Raw genomic sequence first — 20,234 nt, forward strand, 5'->3', positions numbered from 1 at the left:
CCACTGCTCGGTCTCCTCTGTATGTAAGTGGAGTGTGTTCCATCCAGTGCTTTACTGCTTTGTGTTTTTCCTAAAGACTCTGATACCAAGCTGCAGAAGCATTTAGAGTCCTCCTCTGGGATCAATGACCGGTGCACAGTACTCTGCTTGACGTCTACTGAAATATTATAAGCAATAATCTTTTGGAAGTAGCCTCTGTTCAGTGACTTCAGTTCGACATTCATAACCATAGACTGGGTATGTTAAAAAGAGGCAGTGATGACAATGGATTGAGAAAGATACCAACGAATGAATGCAATGTTGCTTAGAACAGGTTATTATTAGCGAATGTAAGATCAGGAGTTGATAACTAAGGGACTGATGCTCCCCACCCTTTCTTCTATTACATGCACATATAAAAATATCCCAAATCCCATTCTATCATTTTGAGAAAAGCTTAAGGTCACTATACCAAGTCAACTATATAAGATTCTCCTCTGAAAAAAAAACAGTATTTTGTGTTATTTTCAGAAATATTTCTTTCATATATTGCAAAGAGGTTATCAGTTTCCCTACTTACTGGAATATAAAATGAAGCCTGCTTTATAATTACAGTATCTTTTTCAAGGAATAAAGGACATAGTCCAATGGATAATAAATAAAAGAGAGAGAGATGAAGTAAACAAGACAACAGTAGGTAGATTATAAAATGTTAAATATATTTTGACCTAGAAATGCCCTTTATTTAAAAACTCTACATAATGATTATGAATTTTTAGATGGTGTTCTCTGGAAAGATGTCAACCCAATCTTAAGGACTTTACCTCAGTGTTTTCTAAAGGGAAAGGAGGATCATCCAAATGCCTGAATAATTCTCTAACAGAACACATGGAAAAAAGAACTTTGTCAGAATGAAAAATGTAGAGGATAAGTAAAGCAGATGAACAGTGCCCACCAAGTGAGACATGAAACACTTAATAAAATGAGAAGCGCCTGAGTGGGACCTATCTCCAAGCTTGTAAATTTGAACAGGATATCAAATGATCTATAGCTATCTCTTTCAGCCTGTTGAAGCTAGGCAATAAAAGAGAGAGTGATTTCACACAAAATCTCCTGATTTAGAGTACCAGAAGATATGCAATCAGGTATTAGAGGCAGAAAATGTAGGAGGAAATGTATCCACCTGGGAAATCTATCATGGGCCAAAAATCTTATGTTCAAGTTTCACCCTGATCTTTACAGCTAAGTTAGGGGATTGGAAAGTAACAAGTTTTGAGTTCTAAAGTGACACCATCTTGGTCTATAAGGTCAAGGGAAAAAGAGGATAACAAAATTATATATTCAGAGTGGACTAGAACAGTTCTAGATGGAATATCCTGCATTAATAAACACTTTCTTAGGTAATCTATGTATGTTCTTCAAGGTTGATGAATGACAAGTAGTTTGTGAGAAATTCCAGCATAACTGAATGTTTGCTGGGTCCATTCCAGTATTTATTTATTTAATTTTTTAAAGAACTTTTAGAGAGAGAATGTGATCAGGGGAGAGGAGCAGAGAGAGAGAGAGAGAGAGAGAGAGAGAGAATCTTAAGCAGGCTCCATACTGAGCATGGAGCCTGCCATTCTAGTATTTAAAAAGTTGGACTAGCAAAGGAAAACAAGGCTATGCAAGAAATTTTCTGTATAAGTTACAGCCTCCAAAACCTCTATATTAAGTACATATTCTCAAGCAACCAGTGGAAGTGGAGAAAAGATTTTTTTTAATTAAATAACTTACCTCTACTCATGACTCCATTGAAGTGACCTTGGTTCTGCTACTTGACCTTTTTTCTCAGTATTTTGGGCAACAAAGGGCCAAGAATCTATCACAGACACAACTTTGGCTATCAGCCATTGAGCCCTGGCAGGTTGCAGAAGGGTAATGAGAGTGAGCATCTTCAGTTAGCTGGAGGGACTTGGGTCTTTAATATGTCATGATGGAGTCTTCCAAGAATGTTATTGGTTGGCAAGATGGCATGGAGACATACTCAAGCAGAGGGAAATTGTACACATATTATAATATAGCTAAGAAGTGTACAGATGGGGTTTCAAGAATAAATGAAAATGTTTAAATGCAATGAAGTAAAACCAACGAACTATTTGTAATAATACAAACAATATGGATTTTGCCTAGAACAGCACCACAGGTTCTGAACTTCATTTATCACACTGCTAATTTTTATACTTGTTTATAATTGGGGGCAGAGACAGAACCTTTTCTGACCAGTGTATGGTGAGTGTAGCCACATGAGTCAACGTCACCATGTAATATAGCATCTGGCCACTTGGACAATGTCAGTGACCATGCATCCCCAGTCAGGATTGCTGCTAAATCAGAACACAAGGGAATAAAAAAAACATTATTGGTTGTTTCTGAGTAAATTTTCTCTTATATCCAAAGTCACACAACTAGTGAGCAACCAGATTGAAACTTGTAAGTCAAGTTCGTGACTCTAATCCAATGAAAATCTGGTAATGTATCTTTCACAATACACAAACAATAACTTCATGTAAGACAGGGATCATTTCTATGTAGGTGCATTTCTATTACTAATCTGGTTCCTTGTATATTAACATAAAAATTTTATTGGGGCGCCTGGGTGGCTCAGTCAGTTGAGCGTCTGACTTTGGCTCAGGTCATGATCTCACAGCTTGTGGGTTCGAGCCCCACATCAGGCTCTGTGCTGACAGCTCAGAGCCTGGAGCCTGCTTCAGATTCTGTGTTTCCCTCTCTCTCTCTGTCTCTCACCCACTGGCACTCACTCTCCCTCTCTCTCTCTCTCTCAAAAATAAATAAACATTAAAAAAAATTTTTTTTAAGTTTTATTAATTTTTCCTTTAAATAAATGCACAGTAAAACTGAATGCAAAAAAAAAAGTGTTAATGCTCCCTTACATTAAAAAGAATAGGTAGATGGGGTGCTTGGGTGGCTCAGTTGGTTACGCAACCGACTTGGCTCAGGTCATGATCTCACAGTTCATGGGTTTGAGCCCTGCATCGGGGTCTGTGCTGACAGCTTAGAGCCTAGAGCCTGCTTCAGATTCTGTGTCTCCCTCTTTCCCTGCCCCTCCTCCACTTGTGCTCTGTCTCTCTCTCAAAAATGAATAAAAGTTTTAAAAAAATAAAAAAAAAAAAAGAAGGGTAGAAAGGGCCAATATAACCAGCTAAAGATTTCAACTGCCTTTTTTTGGGTTTTGTTTTTAAGATAGAATGACCCTCTCCTGGTGGGCAGACCCTCACCGTGGGAGTCCAAAATTGGAAAAGAAAATTGCTTTTTAATAGCCTAAACAGGTCCCAAATGTGAGTGCCTGAACTTGCTTTTGGTCAGTTGCTCATAAATGTGAATATTTATGCTGCGTTGGTGAATCTTCTGTGATCCTATGGTCCTTTAGTAGTTATCTAGAGAATACAAAGCACAATGAAGCTAAAAATGCAAGAAGCACCTAAACAAACATGTAGTCCTACATTTTAACTAAAATAAAAAAGAAAAGTAAACCAAAATGGTGGGTTAATGGAATGACATTATACAAATTAAAATGTAAATACTTAAAAAAATCAAATATGGCATAATATGTAGTTTAATGTTAAAGTAAAAATATGAATAACTTAATTTTCTTCTTAGAACAGTTCTGTGGGCACAAAGAGCAATGTTCATTATATTGAGAATAGATAAAACCCTTTAGGAAGAGGAAGAGATTCAGAAAAAAACAAAGACAAAAGCTCCTCTTTCTTTATCAAAACACACAAAGTTTGGTTGAACTACAAGTGTGTGAATCTTTAGATACACAGGATAAAGAAGATTAGGGGTGCCTGGGTGGCTCAGTCAGTTAAGTGTCTGACTCTTCATCTCGGCCCATGTCATGATCTCACAGTTCATGAGTTTGAGCCCCGCATCAGGATCTGTATTGACAGTGTGGAGCCTGCTTGGGATTCTCTCCCCCTTGTCTCTCTGCCCTTACCCTGCTCACTCTCTTTCTCCCCACCCCCCCAACTCTGTCTCTCTTGAAATAAACTAAAAAAAACTTTTAATAAAAAAAAATGAACATTTGACTTTGGGCAGCACAAAGGTGTGTCAGTCAATTATTGCACTGTTTTTGAAAATTCATAGTTTATACAAGTACAAAGTGACATGAGAAAGGTGAGAAGATTTAACTGTTCTTTGTCTGCTTTCATGGACTTTGTTAGCAAGGGGTCACCACACCTGGGAATAGTCAAGGGATGTTATGTGTGTATGTACACAAATATTTAGATATAAAGGTACATATTATATTTATGAAATGTGTTTGTATTTATAAAAAAATATATTTATATGGTAATATAATAAATATGCTTATTTTCTATACTCACATATATATATAAAGATATATATTCCATTACTTACATACACATATCGATATGTGTTAGTTTTGACTATGCAATATCTGAACCCCATGTTTCAGCAGAAGCTTGCCTACCATCACAGAGCTGAAAAATGCCAGATTCTTGCTCCCCTTGCCTCCCTGGAAGCTAGGATGTGAAAATAAGATTTTGCCAATCAGATCTACCAACCCAGACTTTGCATTAAGAGTTAGTGATATAAAAAAATGGACACTGAGGGGCACCTGGGTGGCTTAGCTGGTGAAGCATCTGACTTGAGCTCAGGTCATGATCTCACGGTTTGTGAGTTCAAGCCCCACATTGGGCCTGCTGCTGTCAGCACAGAGCCCGCTTCAGATCTTCTGTTCCCCTCTGCCCCTCTGCCCGTCCCCTGCTCTTATTCTCTCTCCCTCTTTCTCTCTCTCTGTCACAAAAAAACAATAAAAAACATTAAAGAAACTTTTTAAATTAAAAAAAAAAAAAAGCAATTGGAATTGGGTCTGTTAGCCATTATTGTTACTATTGTTTCTACCCTCTAGGATAATATTAGATAGAAATGTCTTCATGATATATTTCTGCTGCATTCAGTCCCTTTAAAGGGATGGCCAACTGATACAAAATAATTCAATTATTGCTGTAAACATTCAAGAAAACTATGGCATTTTAAAAGGAAATGCTAATACTTAAATGTAGAAAAACTCAGAGTCATAATAGTCACTAATATCATGATGTGACAAGATTGTAAAATTTTATACAACTGATACAGGTTATATCAGTTTTGTTCATGGCTAAGATTCATAAAACGACTATAGTTTGACAAATATTGTGCTGTCTGCTTTATATTTGCCATATTCTCCTAACAACTCCATTAGGTGGGCACTCTTATTTTGCTATTTGTCTAAAGAAGAAACAGGCTTAAAGAATTTGGTAACGTGGGGCGCCTGGGTGGCTCAGTCAGTTGAGCATCCAACTTTGGCTCAGGTCATGATCTCACAGTTCAACAGTTCAAGCCCCACATTGTGCTCTGTGCTGACAGCTCAGAGCCTGGAGCCTGCTTCTGATTCTGTGTCTCCCTGTCTCTCTGCCCCTCCCCTGCTCATTCTCTCTCTCTCTCTCAAAAGTAAATAGACATTAAAAAAAAGAAGAAGAAGAAGAAGAAGAAGAAGAAGAATTTGGTAACCCGAGTAAGGAATTAACCAGTAGTTTGTATCTCAGATTGGATTTGAACCCAGGCATTCTGACCCCTGCATTTGGACTAAATTTTTCAGGTTATGACAGGCAACTGACATAATGTCTGGTGATCTAACAATTAAAATTTAAAACAAAATGACTAATTTCCAGGAATGCCCAAAAACTCTGTAACAAAGCAAAATATTCTTTATCAGATTCTTAATAATTTGATAATGCATATTTCACCCACGACCAATGGATACAATAAAATCGTAGGTAAGAAGATTCTGCACAGAGTTCAAAACCCTAGAGAAATGTTAGTTGGACCTGAGACTACTCAGTGTCTCAAAGTACTGATCAGATATTAGCTGACGCTAGCATTCTTCTAACTCAAAAATCAAGTGCAGAAACTCATCAAAAGCTTCTTTACATAAAATATTCATTTCATATAAACTGTCTACTGGGATGGGTGATAGAGCTGCCAATGAAAGTTAAACTAAGACATTCATCTCTTAAAATATATTCTTATACAGGGGTGCCTGTTGGCTCAGTAGGTTAAGCGTCTGACTTGGGCTGAGGTCAAGATCTCGCGGTCTGTGAGCTCGAAGCATCGAGCCTGCTTTGGATTCTTTGTCTCCCACTCTCTCTGCCCCTCCCACACTCACGTTCTGTCTCTCTCTTTCTTTCTCTCTCAAAAATAAATAAACATTTTTTAAAAATCAAAATAAATTAAGAATTATATTCTTATACTTGTTCATTAAATTTATTCAGAAAATATTTGTTGAGTAATTTTGGCTCTAGGCAGCTGGGGATACCTACCATAGAGACCAAGATAGACATTGTTCCTGTTGTTAGAGGGGCTATGTTCTGATGAAAAAGGCAGAAGATGATAGGTAGATAGATAGATAGATAGATAGACAGACTAATAAACAAAATAATCATTCTTATGAAGGAAATAGTGAGGTGAGTCACAAAATCACTAAGAGTGAGTTAGAGAAAGTGACTTCAGAAAGGGCAAGCCGAAAAGACCTGAGGAAATGACATTCAAGCTTACTAAAACATGAACGAGAACAAGGAAAAGAGTTCTGAGCATAGAAAACCTACAGAATCCATCAACAGGTACACACCTCCGAAGAAACAATGTAAACATTCCTTGTTCTTTCCTAACATCTTCTGGATACTTCCAAATCTGCTTTCATTTTAATAAAGTACCCTTCATTCACGAACTTCCTTGAGAGCCCGTACCACAGTTTACTCATCTTCATAGCCCTGATATTTTCACACAATGCCTTGACACCCTCAAAACAGAGTAGAAGGGCAGTTAAATAAATAGATGAATGAAGGGTTAACAATGAATTTGAAAGGTTTCTTAAAAGAAATTTTAAAACTTATGGTGCAGGGTAATGTCAGCAAAAGCGGCAGAGTAAAGGACTCCCAAAACTCCCTCTTTAAAATCAATGAAAAATCTGATAAAAATCGCCGGAATCAACTTTTTCAGACCTTTGGAAATTACCAAAGCTTACAGAAACCCAGGGGGTTTTTATCCAAGAAAAATGGCTAAATCTTGGTAAGAAGAGCAAGCTTAATGACATTTTAATGTGCCCTATTCCCATCCCTCTCGCCATAGATCCACGGTAGTCTTAAAAACCAATCACCTACAATCACAGTGCAGACCAGCAGCTCAACAGCCATCAGAGGGGACAGAATGATATTGGAACTCCTTCAAAACCTCATTCCTAGAGAATTCTCATTATTTGGCCTGTCTGAGGGTTCCCTACAAGGTCCCACCTACAAGACTATCTTTATCTGACTGGACTTGGAACTTACTCAGTGGAGTAAGTCTTTTCCCCTGGGGTGTTGGTTGGAAACCTTTAAAGATAATGGACTTTGCAGCTCCCCGAGGCAATAGACAACAGTTGGGACACACAACAGGCAAATCAAAAATAGTAAAATGAAGAGCTAGGGAATGAGATGTCCTAGGGCTTTGCAGAGGTCCAGTGTATTCCTGGGACTATAGAAATGTGTGCTTATAAAGGACAGTACAAATGCCCGGGGCTTTATTCAGGCTCCGGAAAGCCCTGAGAAGGCTCTAAGGTCTGACTCATGGCTGACCTTGGGGCTCTGTGTCAGTGGAAGTGACCATGAAGGCAGAGCTGCCTACTGCCTAGCGGAGTGTTGAAGGCATGCTCCGACACGCAAACGAAATCCAAAACATGCAAACCGAGGAGTCTTATTGGTTCTTAGTGTAAGGAAGTCTTCATCCAGCTATTAGTTGAACCCTGAACTAACCAAGCAGAAACACAGGTGGCCACACATGATAATGCAAAATTTACAGAATTAGTTAACCAAAGTCAATAAAGAAACACCCAAACAAGAGCTGTGACAAGGAGCAGTGGCAATAAACCCTGAGGAGATAGGAGAATCTGATTTCCAGAGCTGCTACATTGTATTATTGAAAGTGTCCCATTATCAACACAAAATTACAAGACATTTAATGGGAAATACGCAAAAGTACGTGGAACAAGAAAATACAGGCCATACACAAGGGGAAAAGCAATCAGTAGGAACCATCCCTGAAGAAAACCAGATGTTGGACTTACTAAAAAGAAAAAGAAAAAAAAAAGAGTTTAAATCAGATATTTTAAAACGTGTTCAAAGACTGTAAGAAAAATTATGTCTAAAGAACAAAATAAAGAATATCCCTTTATCAACATAAAGGGATATAAATTATAAATAGTAAAGATCAGGACAGAAATAAAAGAAGTAGTGAATAGAAAAGCAATACAAGAAAATAAAAGCAACAAAACCAGAAGTTAGTTCCTTGAAAACAAAACTGAGAATCCTTTAGCTGCACTGACCAAGAAAAGAAGAAAGAGGACACAATTACTAAAATGACAAAAGAGGGAGATGCTTTCCGAGTGGTTTTACGAACATAAAAAAGATTACAGGCAATAACATGAATGTAACGAGTCACATAGCCTAGATGAAATGGACAAATTCCTTAAAAAGACACAAACCACAAAACTGACTCAAGAAAAAAGAGACAGTGCTCACTCTGGCAGCACATATACTAAATTTGGAACAATACAGAGAAGATTAGCATGGCCCCGGAACAAGGATAACACGCATTTGTGAAGTGTCCCACGTTTTTCTGGGGATGGAATGTACAGCAATGGTATAATAAATACGTGACAGTGTATTATGTATTTGAAAGTCAGTAAGAAAGCAGATCTTAAAAGTCTGCATCACAAGAAAAAAAATTAACTGTGTGATAATGGGTGTTAACTAAATTTATTGTGGTGATCGTTTCATAATACATGCGTATATCAAATCATTATATTGTGCACCTAAAACTAATATAATGTTATGTGTCAGCTTTATTTCAATTACAGACAATAAGAAATATATAATATGAATAAACCTATAACAAGTAGAGGGGTTGAATTAATTAAAAACTTCTCACAAAGAAAATCTCCGCACCAGATCACCTTGCTGGTAAATCTATCGTATGGTTAAAGAAGAATTAACATCACTCCTTCACAAACACTTTGAAAAATCATAAGAGGAGTGGATACTTCTTAAGTCACTCTATAAAGCCAAAAGTGTCTTGATATCAAACCCAGACAAATCACAAGGAAAGAAAACAACAGATTAATATCCCTTTTTGATATAGATATAAAATGCCTTAATAAAATACTAGCAAACCGAATCCAGCAACATAAAAATTACAAATGTCATATGGATATAAATATATGTATATATACACTATGGATATTTTATATCCATAAAAGTTATATGTATTATACACATGCCTAAGTAGGCTTTAATCCCAGGAATGCAAGGGTGGTTTAACATCTGAAAATCAATTAATGTAAAATCACATGATATAAAATAAAATACTATGCCAAGTGAAAGAAGCCAGATACAAAGGACCAATTATTCAATAGCAACTTTTACCCTGAGACTTATTTTATAAGAAAGTTGACCATCATGCCTGGGATGGGCTCTAGTGGTGAGTGTTGAGGCCACAGAGATGTGGAGAGGCATCCAAGTCACTAAGGACATCTCCAAGAAAGAAGTGATGATCTTGTAACAGAGAAGAACATTAAGAATGTGAGAACTGCCGTATGAGTCAGATTCTTGTTCCATGCACTCTAATGTGCTTTGACAGAATTCGTTGTCACACATAGATATACTCCTTGATATCAACCTTCAAAGAGTGAGTGGTCTCTCACCTCTAAATTCCTGAGCTGCTACTACATCTTATGCGTAAACGGATTCTGAATCGTTCCGTATACACACAGCAAAGAACATTTGATATTTTAGGTAAACTGTTTCAATTCTGCAAGAGTCTTATAAACTGAAGACATTGATAGATGTAATTATTACACTGGTACTGCTGTTTGAAGGAACATTTTTCTGTCAGAGGAGAAATCCTAAAGATTATGACTTTGGAGAACCTTAAGTCAGGAGAAGACTCCAGTAAGGAAACGGTGAAGGTGAATATGAGACAATCAAAGACACATTCCCTTTTATCCTTTGTAGATGTGCAGGCATGCACATTTCCATTAACTTTGTAGCTCTAAGCCCCATAAGGGCAAGTAGTCTTGTATTCACTAACGTATCTCCAAAATCTAACTTGTTAGCATTGTTGGTGCTCAGTGATTCTAACCCTCACCATATCTGTAAGACCCAACCCCAATACCTGCTATTCATACTCAAGGCTCAGAGACAGTATTGCCTAGACAGTCATGTTGATCAAGCCAATTTGGTTTTTGGTTTAATTCAACAAGAAGCAGTAGAAAATAAAGAAAACATTTCAAAGAAAATATTTTCAGCAATCGTGAAATGGTGGAGGTGGGGGGCGGGACTATCTATTGGCATCAGACTTTCGTCCTATTATTACACTGTTTTCTTCCAAGTCACTTATTATTCTTTTTATATCAGAATACATAATTTGACATATTGAGGTTTTTTAAAACATGCTACTTCCAAACAGGTCAAATTATGCTACATAAACAAGGGGTTGAGCGCTCTCTTCATTCAAGCTTATTTCTCCTTTTTAAAACAGATGACAAGCATCCCAAACGGAACTAAAAAGTGCAAGGTGGCAATCCCCATCTACAGTCCTAACCCTCCCAAATCTCTAACTCTTTTAAAACAACTCCTTTAGTGACAAAACATTACCTGACATCTATGTTATGCAATATATTCACCATATAACTTTTTACAAAAATCTGGAAAATCCTGAATTCCAAAAACAACTGAAGGGCCAAGAGGTTTGAAGGTCCAAGAGACTTGAAGAAAAAGCCTGCATGTATGTGTGTATATACATATATATGTGTCTATACATATACATATTGTGTGTGTGTGTGTGTGTGTGTGTGTGTACACACACACACACACACACACACACACACACACACACTGGGATGAGAAAGGACAAACCCAAGTGTCCAAAATGCAACCTTAAAAAAAAAACAAACAAAAAACCCATGTATCAAACAATACAACCTTCTTTGAAAGTGAATGAAAGTGGACTTAGTATTAGCCCTTAACATTAAAAGAAACTAGGCAAATGGGTGATGGGCATTGAGGAGGGCACTTGTTGGGATGAGCCCTGGGTGTTGTATGTTAAGCCAATTTGACAATAAATTATATTCATAAAAAAAATTAAAAAAAAGAAACTAGGAAAATGTTTAAGTTAAACTTAAAGGCATGTTAGTGAGTAGCATATTTGAAAACAATATAAAGATATACACATATTTGAAGAAAAAGCCTATATATGTTTGCATTCAAGTATACATATGTATAGTATAAATGTATATATATGCATAGTATAAATATATATACATACATATATATATATATATGCAAGTATACATATACTTGCATTTAAGTAGGAAAATTAAGCAAATCACAATCTTTCTAGCACTTATTTCATGATTTGAAAAGTAAGGGGGTTGCACTAGATGACCTCCAAAATCCTGGACAGTAATTAAATTCTAGGAATCTACCTGATCAGTTTATATCCGGTGTTCAATTTTGGATTATGTTCAACTTCCATAAAATTCTGGGCACTTAGGTTTGCCCGTAACATGTGACAAGCGCATATTTATTAGATATCTCTTCAACTGTGTAATTCAATTCAGGTTTAGTACCTGCTGTGCCAAACACAGAAGATATGCCTTCCACAATGGTCTTGTGGACACTGGGATGAGAGAGGACAAATCCAAGTGTCCAAAATGCAACCTTAAAAATAAAAACAACAACAAATCCATGTATCAAACAATACAACCTTCTTTGAAAGTGAGTGAAAGCATACTTAATATTAGCTGTAAACATGAAAAGAAGCCAGGAAAATGTTTAAATTAAACTTAAAAGCACACCGAAGAGCATTTTTGAAAACAGACTTTATGGACAACAGAGATGTTACCCATCTCTGAGAGCCAAATCTATAATTTCATTCTGTCACTGCAGTTTATATTGTTTATACAGATTAAACTATCTCTACTAAAACATGAGGCAGGATTTTTTTTAGTAATTCACATTAGAAAATATTACAGAGGCATACAATAAATATCCAGAAGCAACAAATTATGACACTTAAGAATGTTAATCCAGACAAAAACATTTTCTAAAGTTTAATTTCCTTGAAATAGAAATGAATGAGCAAATCATATATTCTGCAAATAAAACATGGTAATTTTCAATAAGCCTAGGAAAGTATACCTAAAATACAATAAACTAAAGGATGAGAGTTACTCAGTATCAAAACTACGGTTCTTTCACACCTGAAAGTTATCAAACATAGCATGCTTGCAAATTCTCTCTCTAGGCCAAAGAAAATCATTTCATGTCTTTCCTCACTGTGGTATTACAAGGTAAAATTATAACGCCATACATTTCAAAAATTAACTTTCCACTAACTTGGGTAGATGTTTTTGCTTCTATTTTTAGGTTACACAGTCACCTTGCATAAAATCGTTAAAAGAAGCTTGGGTTTCCCTTTCATCCTTTCTGTAAATATGTATTGTGAAAGAACTTTCATCTAGGAAAATCAGTCCTGAAAGACTCAGAAAATACTTAATATTTAAAACACTTAAGTTTTTTTGTCTTTTTTTGTGAGGTAACTTTAAGTACCTTTAAATAATCCCAATACTCCCCTCTGTGGTCAAAGAAGGAAGAGCAATTATCGGAAGGAAGTGCTCAAATAAGCCAAATTCGATACTACTCAATGGTGTTTCCCTCTGGGGCAGGAACTCTGTCTGTGGGAGGGTAAATATGCTTCTGTGTACATAAACAAAGTGAGTGGGAGAACAAAGTCCGCCACCATCTGGAGAGCCTCTTTCTGTGGCATTATCCACATTACAAAAGACTTATCCTAGAGATCATCCAGGCCGATTTACACTAGAAGAAACATGACCAGAAAGCTCTCTTCTCCTGTCTCCCCATTCGGGCTCCTTCTATTACTATCTATGGATGGAAGGGCCAAATTATTGGATTTAATTAATAACCACTCCACCCTCAGTTCATCTTATTTATTAAAGGGTCAGAGTTCACGGGGCGCCTGGGCGGCGGATAAGTCAGTTAAGCATCTGACTTTGGCCCAGGTCGTGATCTCATGGCTCATGAGTTCAAGCCCCGCATTGGGCGCTCTGCTGTCAGCATGGAACCTACTTTGGATCCTCTGTCCCCCTCTCTCTCTGCCCCTCCCCTGCTTGTGCGCACACACTCGCACATACTCTCTCTCTCTCTCTCTCTCAAAAATAAATATTCAATAAATGAATAAAAGGTCAGAGTTAATATTAGGGGAAAAAACAGCTTAGTGATAGCACATAGACTTTCAGTTATACAAAAGAGGGGTTCAGAGTTACACTAAATAGTGCCTAGAGTTTTAGACATTCACAAAAATTGGGTAATATTTATTTTTTGGCTATACAATGGCTGTACAATGATGTTATTTATCACTTGAATTTGGTAAAAAAAAAAAAAAAGCTCAATTACTTTTTCAAAAAGAAAGGAAAAAGACACATAAAAGACAGCAAAGAGTAGGGGCGCCTGGGTGGCTCAGTCAGTTGAGCATCCAATTCTTGATTCAGCTCAGGTCATGATCTCATGGTCATGGGATGAAGCCTACTTAAGATTCTCTCTCTGACCCTTCCCCTCTCTCTCTTTCTCAAAAAAAAAAAAAAAAAAAAAAAGACAGTAATAAGAAACTAAGAAATTTACATATATTACTGAATCAACAAACAAGACTAAGTGACCACAAGACCTTGGCACTCTCAGTTAAAAATTGCTCCCAAAAATGACAATTAGAGTTCTGTCAAAGGGGTCAAGTCCATGGTGAGGGCTGCGCAAAAAGAAAAAGGGTGCCCTGGCTCACTGAACTTCACAAGCAGCCACTATAATGCTTCTGGAGAGGTAAGAACACAGGTGACAATGGACGAAGAGGAAAGCCCTGCCCAGCTCTGTTAGAGAGAAGATGAATTGGGTATGTTCTTCAGCAGCATTTATTCCCCCATTCAAAAACAGATTAATAAATATTGAGGGAGTCTCCATAACATGTCAGACAGTCTTCTACAATCATGGTAAACACAAATATGTACAAGACATCATTCCTGCCCAAAGAACTTTACACGTCTAGGTGGGGATATGAAATACAATCAGGTGAAAAAGGAGCCAGGTATATTGCCAACAACCCATGCTGTGCGAGTTGAAAGTGAGATGGGGTGGAGTGGGGGGTAGTGGTCACTACCAAAAAGATTTAGAAAGAGCTTCAGAGAAGCGGTCGATATCAAAGACAAAATGTCAGCTGTCAGATTAGTTTTGGAAAAATGTTCTTAAAAAGTTCTTTTGAAAGGAATTTCTTGGAATTGGGAAGTGGTTTCCCCACAGGAATAATTTCACAAATTATGGTTAATATTTTGGGCCAGTCCACCAAAGGTCACCTTGACCATAATGGAGCCTTCTAGTGACCTGTCCCAAGCCTATCCTTCAGATAGGTCTGAGTTCCATGGGCCTGGAGGCAGAGCACAGAGTGGGAGAGAAGAGAAGAAAGGACAGGCCCCACCTCCTGTCCCTCCAGCAGGGCCTGCAGTGGTTGTCTAGGGACTTATGGGACATCACAGAAGCCAGGCGACATGGCCACTCCCACCCTGGGGCATTTGGTCCAGGTTTGAGAACCAAGCCAGCTTATAATTAATGGGCCATTGAAAGTAATGATTGACTGGAAGGATGGCCTTACTTTTTATAAAAGAAGAAAGCTAACACTCATTGAGCACCTTCTTTGTGCCAGGGACTGTTAGCCACTTCCCATTTCTTAAAAATACAACTGTCACGACTATCGTATGAGGTAGATCACATTCATCCTATCCTATAGATGAGAATACTGAGGCTCAGAGAGGTTAAACAATCGGTTCACTGTCACCCAGAACTGGGATTTGGCAGTGGGCCTGACTCTCTGAAGCCTTTCTAGGGTGTCTGTCCACACACCAGCTGCCTCTTGGAGGTGCCAACAAGCACCAGCAAGATGGATCTTTCACTAATCATCAGACACTTTCTTTCTGAAATTAATGATTTAAGTCCTCTCAGATGAATGCCAGGAACACGTTCCAAAGAACTGACTTCCCCTGAGTCAGATCAATTGGAGCTTTGTGTCCCTTTTTTCTGGGGGACCTCTCTAATGAGATGTTGAAAATTAATCCTGTGACAGGAGTGGCTGTTCTGTTGCTGCTTTGGGAGCTGTTCTGATGTCTGCCTTTTAATTTTGCTGTAGCTTACTCGGTATCCAAGAAAGCTGTCTAAGGAGAAATCAGGGAATAATGTCAGAGGTACATAAAGAAGAGGAAAGGATTAGACGATTCTTATTTGCCCATTCCAGATGAAATACGTAAGACTGACACACATGTGAGCAGAGAGGCCAGCGTTTCTATTTCCACTTCTTACCCAGTCTGTGTTCCAACAGGTTAAAAGAAACTAGACTATCAGTACTTAGAAAGCCTTCGTTAAGAAGAGGGAGAAATAAATAATAACTTAAAATATCTTATTTCTATTTGCTAGAAGAAAAAAAGAAAAATGGCTACATGTATCATTAGAGATGGGCTGAATAGTCCCATTTAGTAGAAGACAGATGCATCAAAAAGGTTACTCTTTAATTTCTCAAATAATGTAAGCGCGGCTTAAGCTAATGTGGAATCTTCTGACACAGGTAGCTGGTGCGGATCAAACACGAAGTGGCACACAGCACATGGCTTTGATCTAGTTTATAACAACTTTAAAAGAAACAGTTAAAGGGGCACCTGGGTGGCTCAGTAGCTTAACTGTCTGATTCAGCTCAGGTCACGATCTCACGGTTCATGAGTTCGAGCCCCACGTTGGGCTCTGTGCTGACAGCCCAGAGCCTGGAGCCTGTTTTAGAATCTCTGTCTTCCTTGCTCTCTGCCCCTCCCCTGTTTGCGTTCTGTCCCTCTTTCGCTCAAAAATAAATAAATACTAAAAAAATAAATAAAAAAGAAACAGTTAAAAAGTCTCTGTTCTTGGTGCACCTGGCTGGCTCAGTCGGTTAAGTGTCCAACTCTTGGATTTGGCTCAGGTCATGACCTCTGGGCTCTGTGCTGACAGTGTGGAGCCTGCTTGGGATTCTCTCTCTCTCTCTCTCTCTGCCCTTCCCTGGCTTCTGTGCTTGTTTTCTCTTTCTCTCTCTCTCTCTCTCAGAATAAGTAAACATAAAAAAATTCTCTGCTCTCTTCAGAAGTATTGTGAGTTCCAAGGTCACCAGTTCCATTCATGGGGAAGCTTACAGGACATAGATGCCACCTAACACAAACTGATATTCACCGGGTATCAGTGGGGTTTATCTCACTGAATCCTTGCAACAACCCTGTAGAGAAATGAGTCACCACTCATTAAGTACCCAAGTCCTAGGACCATATCAGGAGCTGTATTATCCCTTCATTACCCAAAAGGAAATGGAGGCTGAAGGTTGAAGTTTCCTCTTTGAGATTCCACAGCTCTGGAGGGGGATATCTTGATTCCAGACCAATTCCATCTCAAATTATCCATTTGCCTACTCTCTCCCCAGTAAAATGTTAGAGTCAAGACCTACTCATTTCAAGCGCTAATACTAAGCATGTTGCCTGACAAAGAAAGTGCTCCATAAGCAGTGTTGTCACAATTGACCCCAAAGTGCAAGTTTTTCCCTTAGCCTGGGACGAGCTGCCTTGCAGAGGGCAGAATTCACTTGAGATCTCTGCTTTGCCTCCTCTGTGGTTTTGTCAGATTTTACTAGCCATGTGAGTTTTGTTTTCCTAGCTCACAACCAGATCCACTGCTGTCTTTTTTCTTTCCCATAATAGAAAGAACAGAAAGAAAAACGAAGGAAAAAAATTGAAATTGCAGTAGACAGAACTGTAACCCTTACTTTACTAATATACTTACAGGGACAGCATTGGACAGAGAAGCCCAAAGTATTAAAAGCCCATAATTGGGGCTGTTTTCTTCATTTCTTTCCATCTCTATGATATCCAGCAAAGTCTGCATTAATGTCTGTTTAAAAGAAATACATATTGTCAAACCACAGCTACGTGACAAAGAATGCTGTTAATAAAGAGCATGCATATTTTTCAAATAAGCTACTTCTGCCATGCCTAGCCTTGCAGCTGGAGGCATGCTAAGGGATATATATTCTTACCAGCAGGATAGTAATTAGGAGTAGGGTCTCTGCTGCTTTATGCATTGGTTCAAATTCTGGCTTAGGTTTTTTTTTTTTTTTTTAAAGACTTTAGTTTTTTTAGAGCAGTTTTAGGTTTACAATAAGATTGAGAGGAAGGTACAAAGACTTCCCACATGACCCTCACTCCCACTCATGTACAGCCTTCCCTACTATTAATATCATTCACCAAAATGGTATTTTTTTTTTTTTTTTTTACCATGGATCAAGGACACGGACACATCATAATCACCTAAAGTCCGTAGTTTACCTTAGGGTTCACTTTTGGCATTATAAACTCTATTGGTTTGGACAAATGCATGATGATATGCAGACATCATTACAATGTCACACAAATTATTTTCACTACCCTAAAAATCCTCTGTGTTCTGCCAATTTACCTCTCCTTCCTCTCCAACAACCACTGGTCTTTTTCCTTTCTCCACATCTTGCCTTTTCCAGAGTGTCACACAGTTGAAACTATACATTACGTAGCCTTCTTAGATGGGCTTCTTTCACTTAGTGCTATGAATGTATGGTTTGTCCATGTCTTTTCATGGCTGGATAGTTCATTCCTTTTGAGTGCTGAATAATATTCCAGTCCCTAGATGTACCACAGTGTATCCATTTACCTACTAAAGGGCATCTTGGTGCCTTCAAGTTCTAGCAGTTATGAATAAAGCTATTGTAAACATCCACGTGCAGGTTTTTTGTGTGAACATAAGTTTTTAAATCATTCGGGCAAATATCAAGCAGCATAATTGCTACATTTTATGGTAAGAGTATGTTGTTGTTGTTGCTGTTTTCTATAAGAAACCACCAAAGTGTTTTCCCAAGTGTCTATACCATTTTTCCCCCTCAACAATGAATGAGAGTTCTTGTTGCTTCGCATCCTCACCAGCAACACCGGTGGTGTGGTCAGTGTTCCAGATTCTGGACAGAATGAGTGTCGTGGTAGTTCAGTGTTGTTTTCCTTTACATTTCACTGATGACATATGATGTGGACCATCTTTTCATATGCTTTCATCTTCTCTCATGGGTTGTATTTTTTGGTGTGATACCTAAATAGGCATCACCATACCCCAAGGTCAAGCAGGTTTCCTCCCATGTTTTCTTCCAGTAGTTTTATACTCTTGCATTTTACACTTAGGTCCGTGACTCATTTGAGTACATTTTTGTGAACTGTATAAGATCTGTGTGTAGGTTTTTTTTTTTTTTTTTGCATGTGGGTGTCCCAACTGTTTCAGCACCATCTGTTGAAGAGTCTATCTTTGCTTCTTTATATTGCCTTTGCTTCTTTGTCAAAGGTCAGCTGATTATATTTAAAAGGGTCTATTTCTGGGTTCTCTATTCTGTTCCATCAATCTATTGGTCTATTCTTTCACCAATACCACACTGCCCTGACGACTGTAGCATTACAATAAATCTTGCAGTTGGGGAGCATTGCTCTTTTGAAGAATTTTGTCATTCTCCTTGAATATTGTGCTGGTGATTCTGGGTCTTTTGACGCTCCACATAAACTTTGGAATCAGTTTGCTGATATACATAAAATAACTTGCTGGAATTTTTACTGAGACTACATTGAACGTATAGGTTAAGTTGGGAAGAACTGACATCTTGACAATATTGAATCTTCCTATCCATGAACACAAAATCTCTATTTACTTGGTTCTTTGGTTTTGTTCATCAGAGTTTTGTAGCTTTCCTCATGCAGATCTTATACATCATTTGTTAAGTTTATACCTAAATATTTCATTTGGGGGGATACTAATGTAAATGGTATTGTGTTTCTAATCTTATACTCCACTCGTTCACTGTTGGTATATGGGAAAGCAATTAACTTTTGTATATTAACTTGTCTCCTGCAACTTTGCTATAATTGCTTATTAGTTCTAATAGTTTGTCTGTTGATTCTTTTGGATTTTCAATACATATGATCATGGCATCTAAGAAAAAAGATAGTTTTATGTCTTCTGTCCTGATAAATGTAACTTTAATTTCCTTTTCTTGACTTATTGTATTAGCAAGCACTTCCAGCATCATGTTGAAAAGGAGTGGTAAAGAGGACATCTTTGCTATGGGGTTCTGGTACCAATGTCTAATATGTATGTGTATGGGGAGTGGGGGGAGGGAAGTTCCAAACAACGATAAATGATATTCAGGACAGTATCTGGGTGCCCTATAATTCAATTCAATTCTGACACTATCTACCCAGAAATAGCATGAGATTATACAGGTTAAGTGTTAGTCGGTCAGGACTTGTTAGTCCTGGACTTGTTAGTCCTACAAGATTATACCCTTTCCCCACCCTTGCACCTGCCCTTCAGATGCCAGTCACAGCCCAGGTTGTTACCTGGACTTTGGACCAACAGGCTACAGACTGGAGGCTCCAAAAACCTCCTCCTTGGGCTTCAGATGCCAGCTGCAACTCCAGGTTGTTATCTGTACTTATAAAAATCAGAGGTTCCCACAACGCTTTCCTGAGGTTCAATTAATTTGCTAAAGGGGCTCACAGAACTCAGAGAAACATTTTATTTACTGGATTACCAGTTTATTATAGAAAGATATGATAAAGAATATAGAGAGACAACCAAATAACCATATATAATCATTTCATTTATATACAAGCACACATAAGTGTGCATATATATATATGTGTGTATATATATATATATATATATATATATATATATAATCAAATACATTGTTGCTATTATAATTTGAGCAAATTATATCTGTTAGATCAGTTAAGAATAAGGAAAATACATTTTTATTTCAACTTTGTTTATTTCTTTGACGCTCTTCCCTTCTTTATATGGATCTGAGTTTCTGACCTATATTATTTTTCTTCTCTGTAAAGAACTGCTTTATTAATATTTCTTATAAAGAAGGTGTATTGGCAACAAATTCCCTCAACTTTTGTTTGTCTGAGAAGGTCTTTATTTCTCCTTCACTTTTAAGGACAATTTCACAGGGTATAG

The 20,234-nt window shown here is 37.7% G+C and overlaps 1 protein-coding gene and 1 non-coding gene across 4 annotated transcripts in view; one reads left to right on the plus strand and one right to left on the minus strand.

Moving 5' to 3' along the window:
• The window catches only part of CYP39A1 (cytochrome P450 family 39 subfamily A member 1), a 97,381-nt gene that overhangs the window by 49,592 nt on the left and 27,555 nt on the right, over positions 1–20,234 (minus strand). For all 3 annotated transcript variants that reach the window (XM_078446968.2, XM_078446966.2, XM_078446967.2), the window contains exons 6-7: positions 16,983–17,090; positions 11,705–11,795 (exon numbers count right to left, since the gene is read on the minus strand). In XM_078446968.2, coding sequence (XP_078303094.2) covers positions 11,705–11,795; positions 16,983–17,090 — 199 coding nt within the window. The remainder of the gene's footprint in view (positions 1–11,704; positions 11,796–16,982; positions 17,091–20,234) is intronic.
• Positions 8,590–8,694, plus strand: LOC132668062 (U6 spliceosomal RNA). The gene has a single exon (XR_009605434.1). It is a non-coding gene; the product is annotated as a U6 spliceosomal RNA (small nuclear RNA).

The sequence above is a fragment of the Panthera onca genome, chromosome B2 (assembly GCF_046562875.1).
Source record: "Panthera onca isolate mPanOnc1 chromosome B2, mPanOnc1 haplotype 2, whole genome shotgun sequence".
Lineage (NCBI taxonomy): Eukaryota > Metazoa > Chordata > Mammalia > Carnivora > Felidae > Panthera > Panthera onca.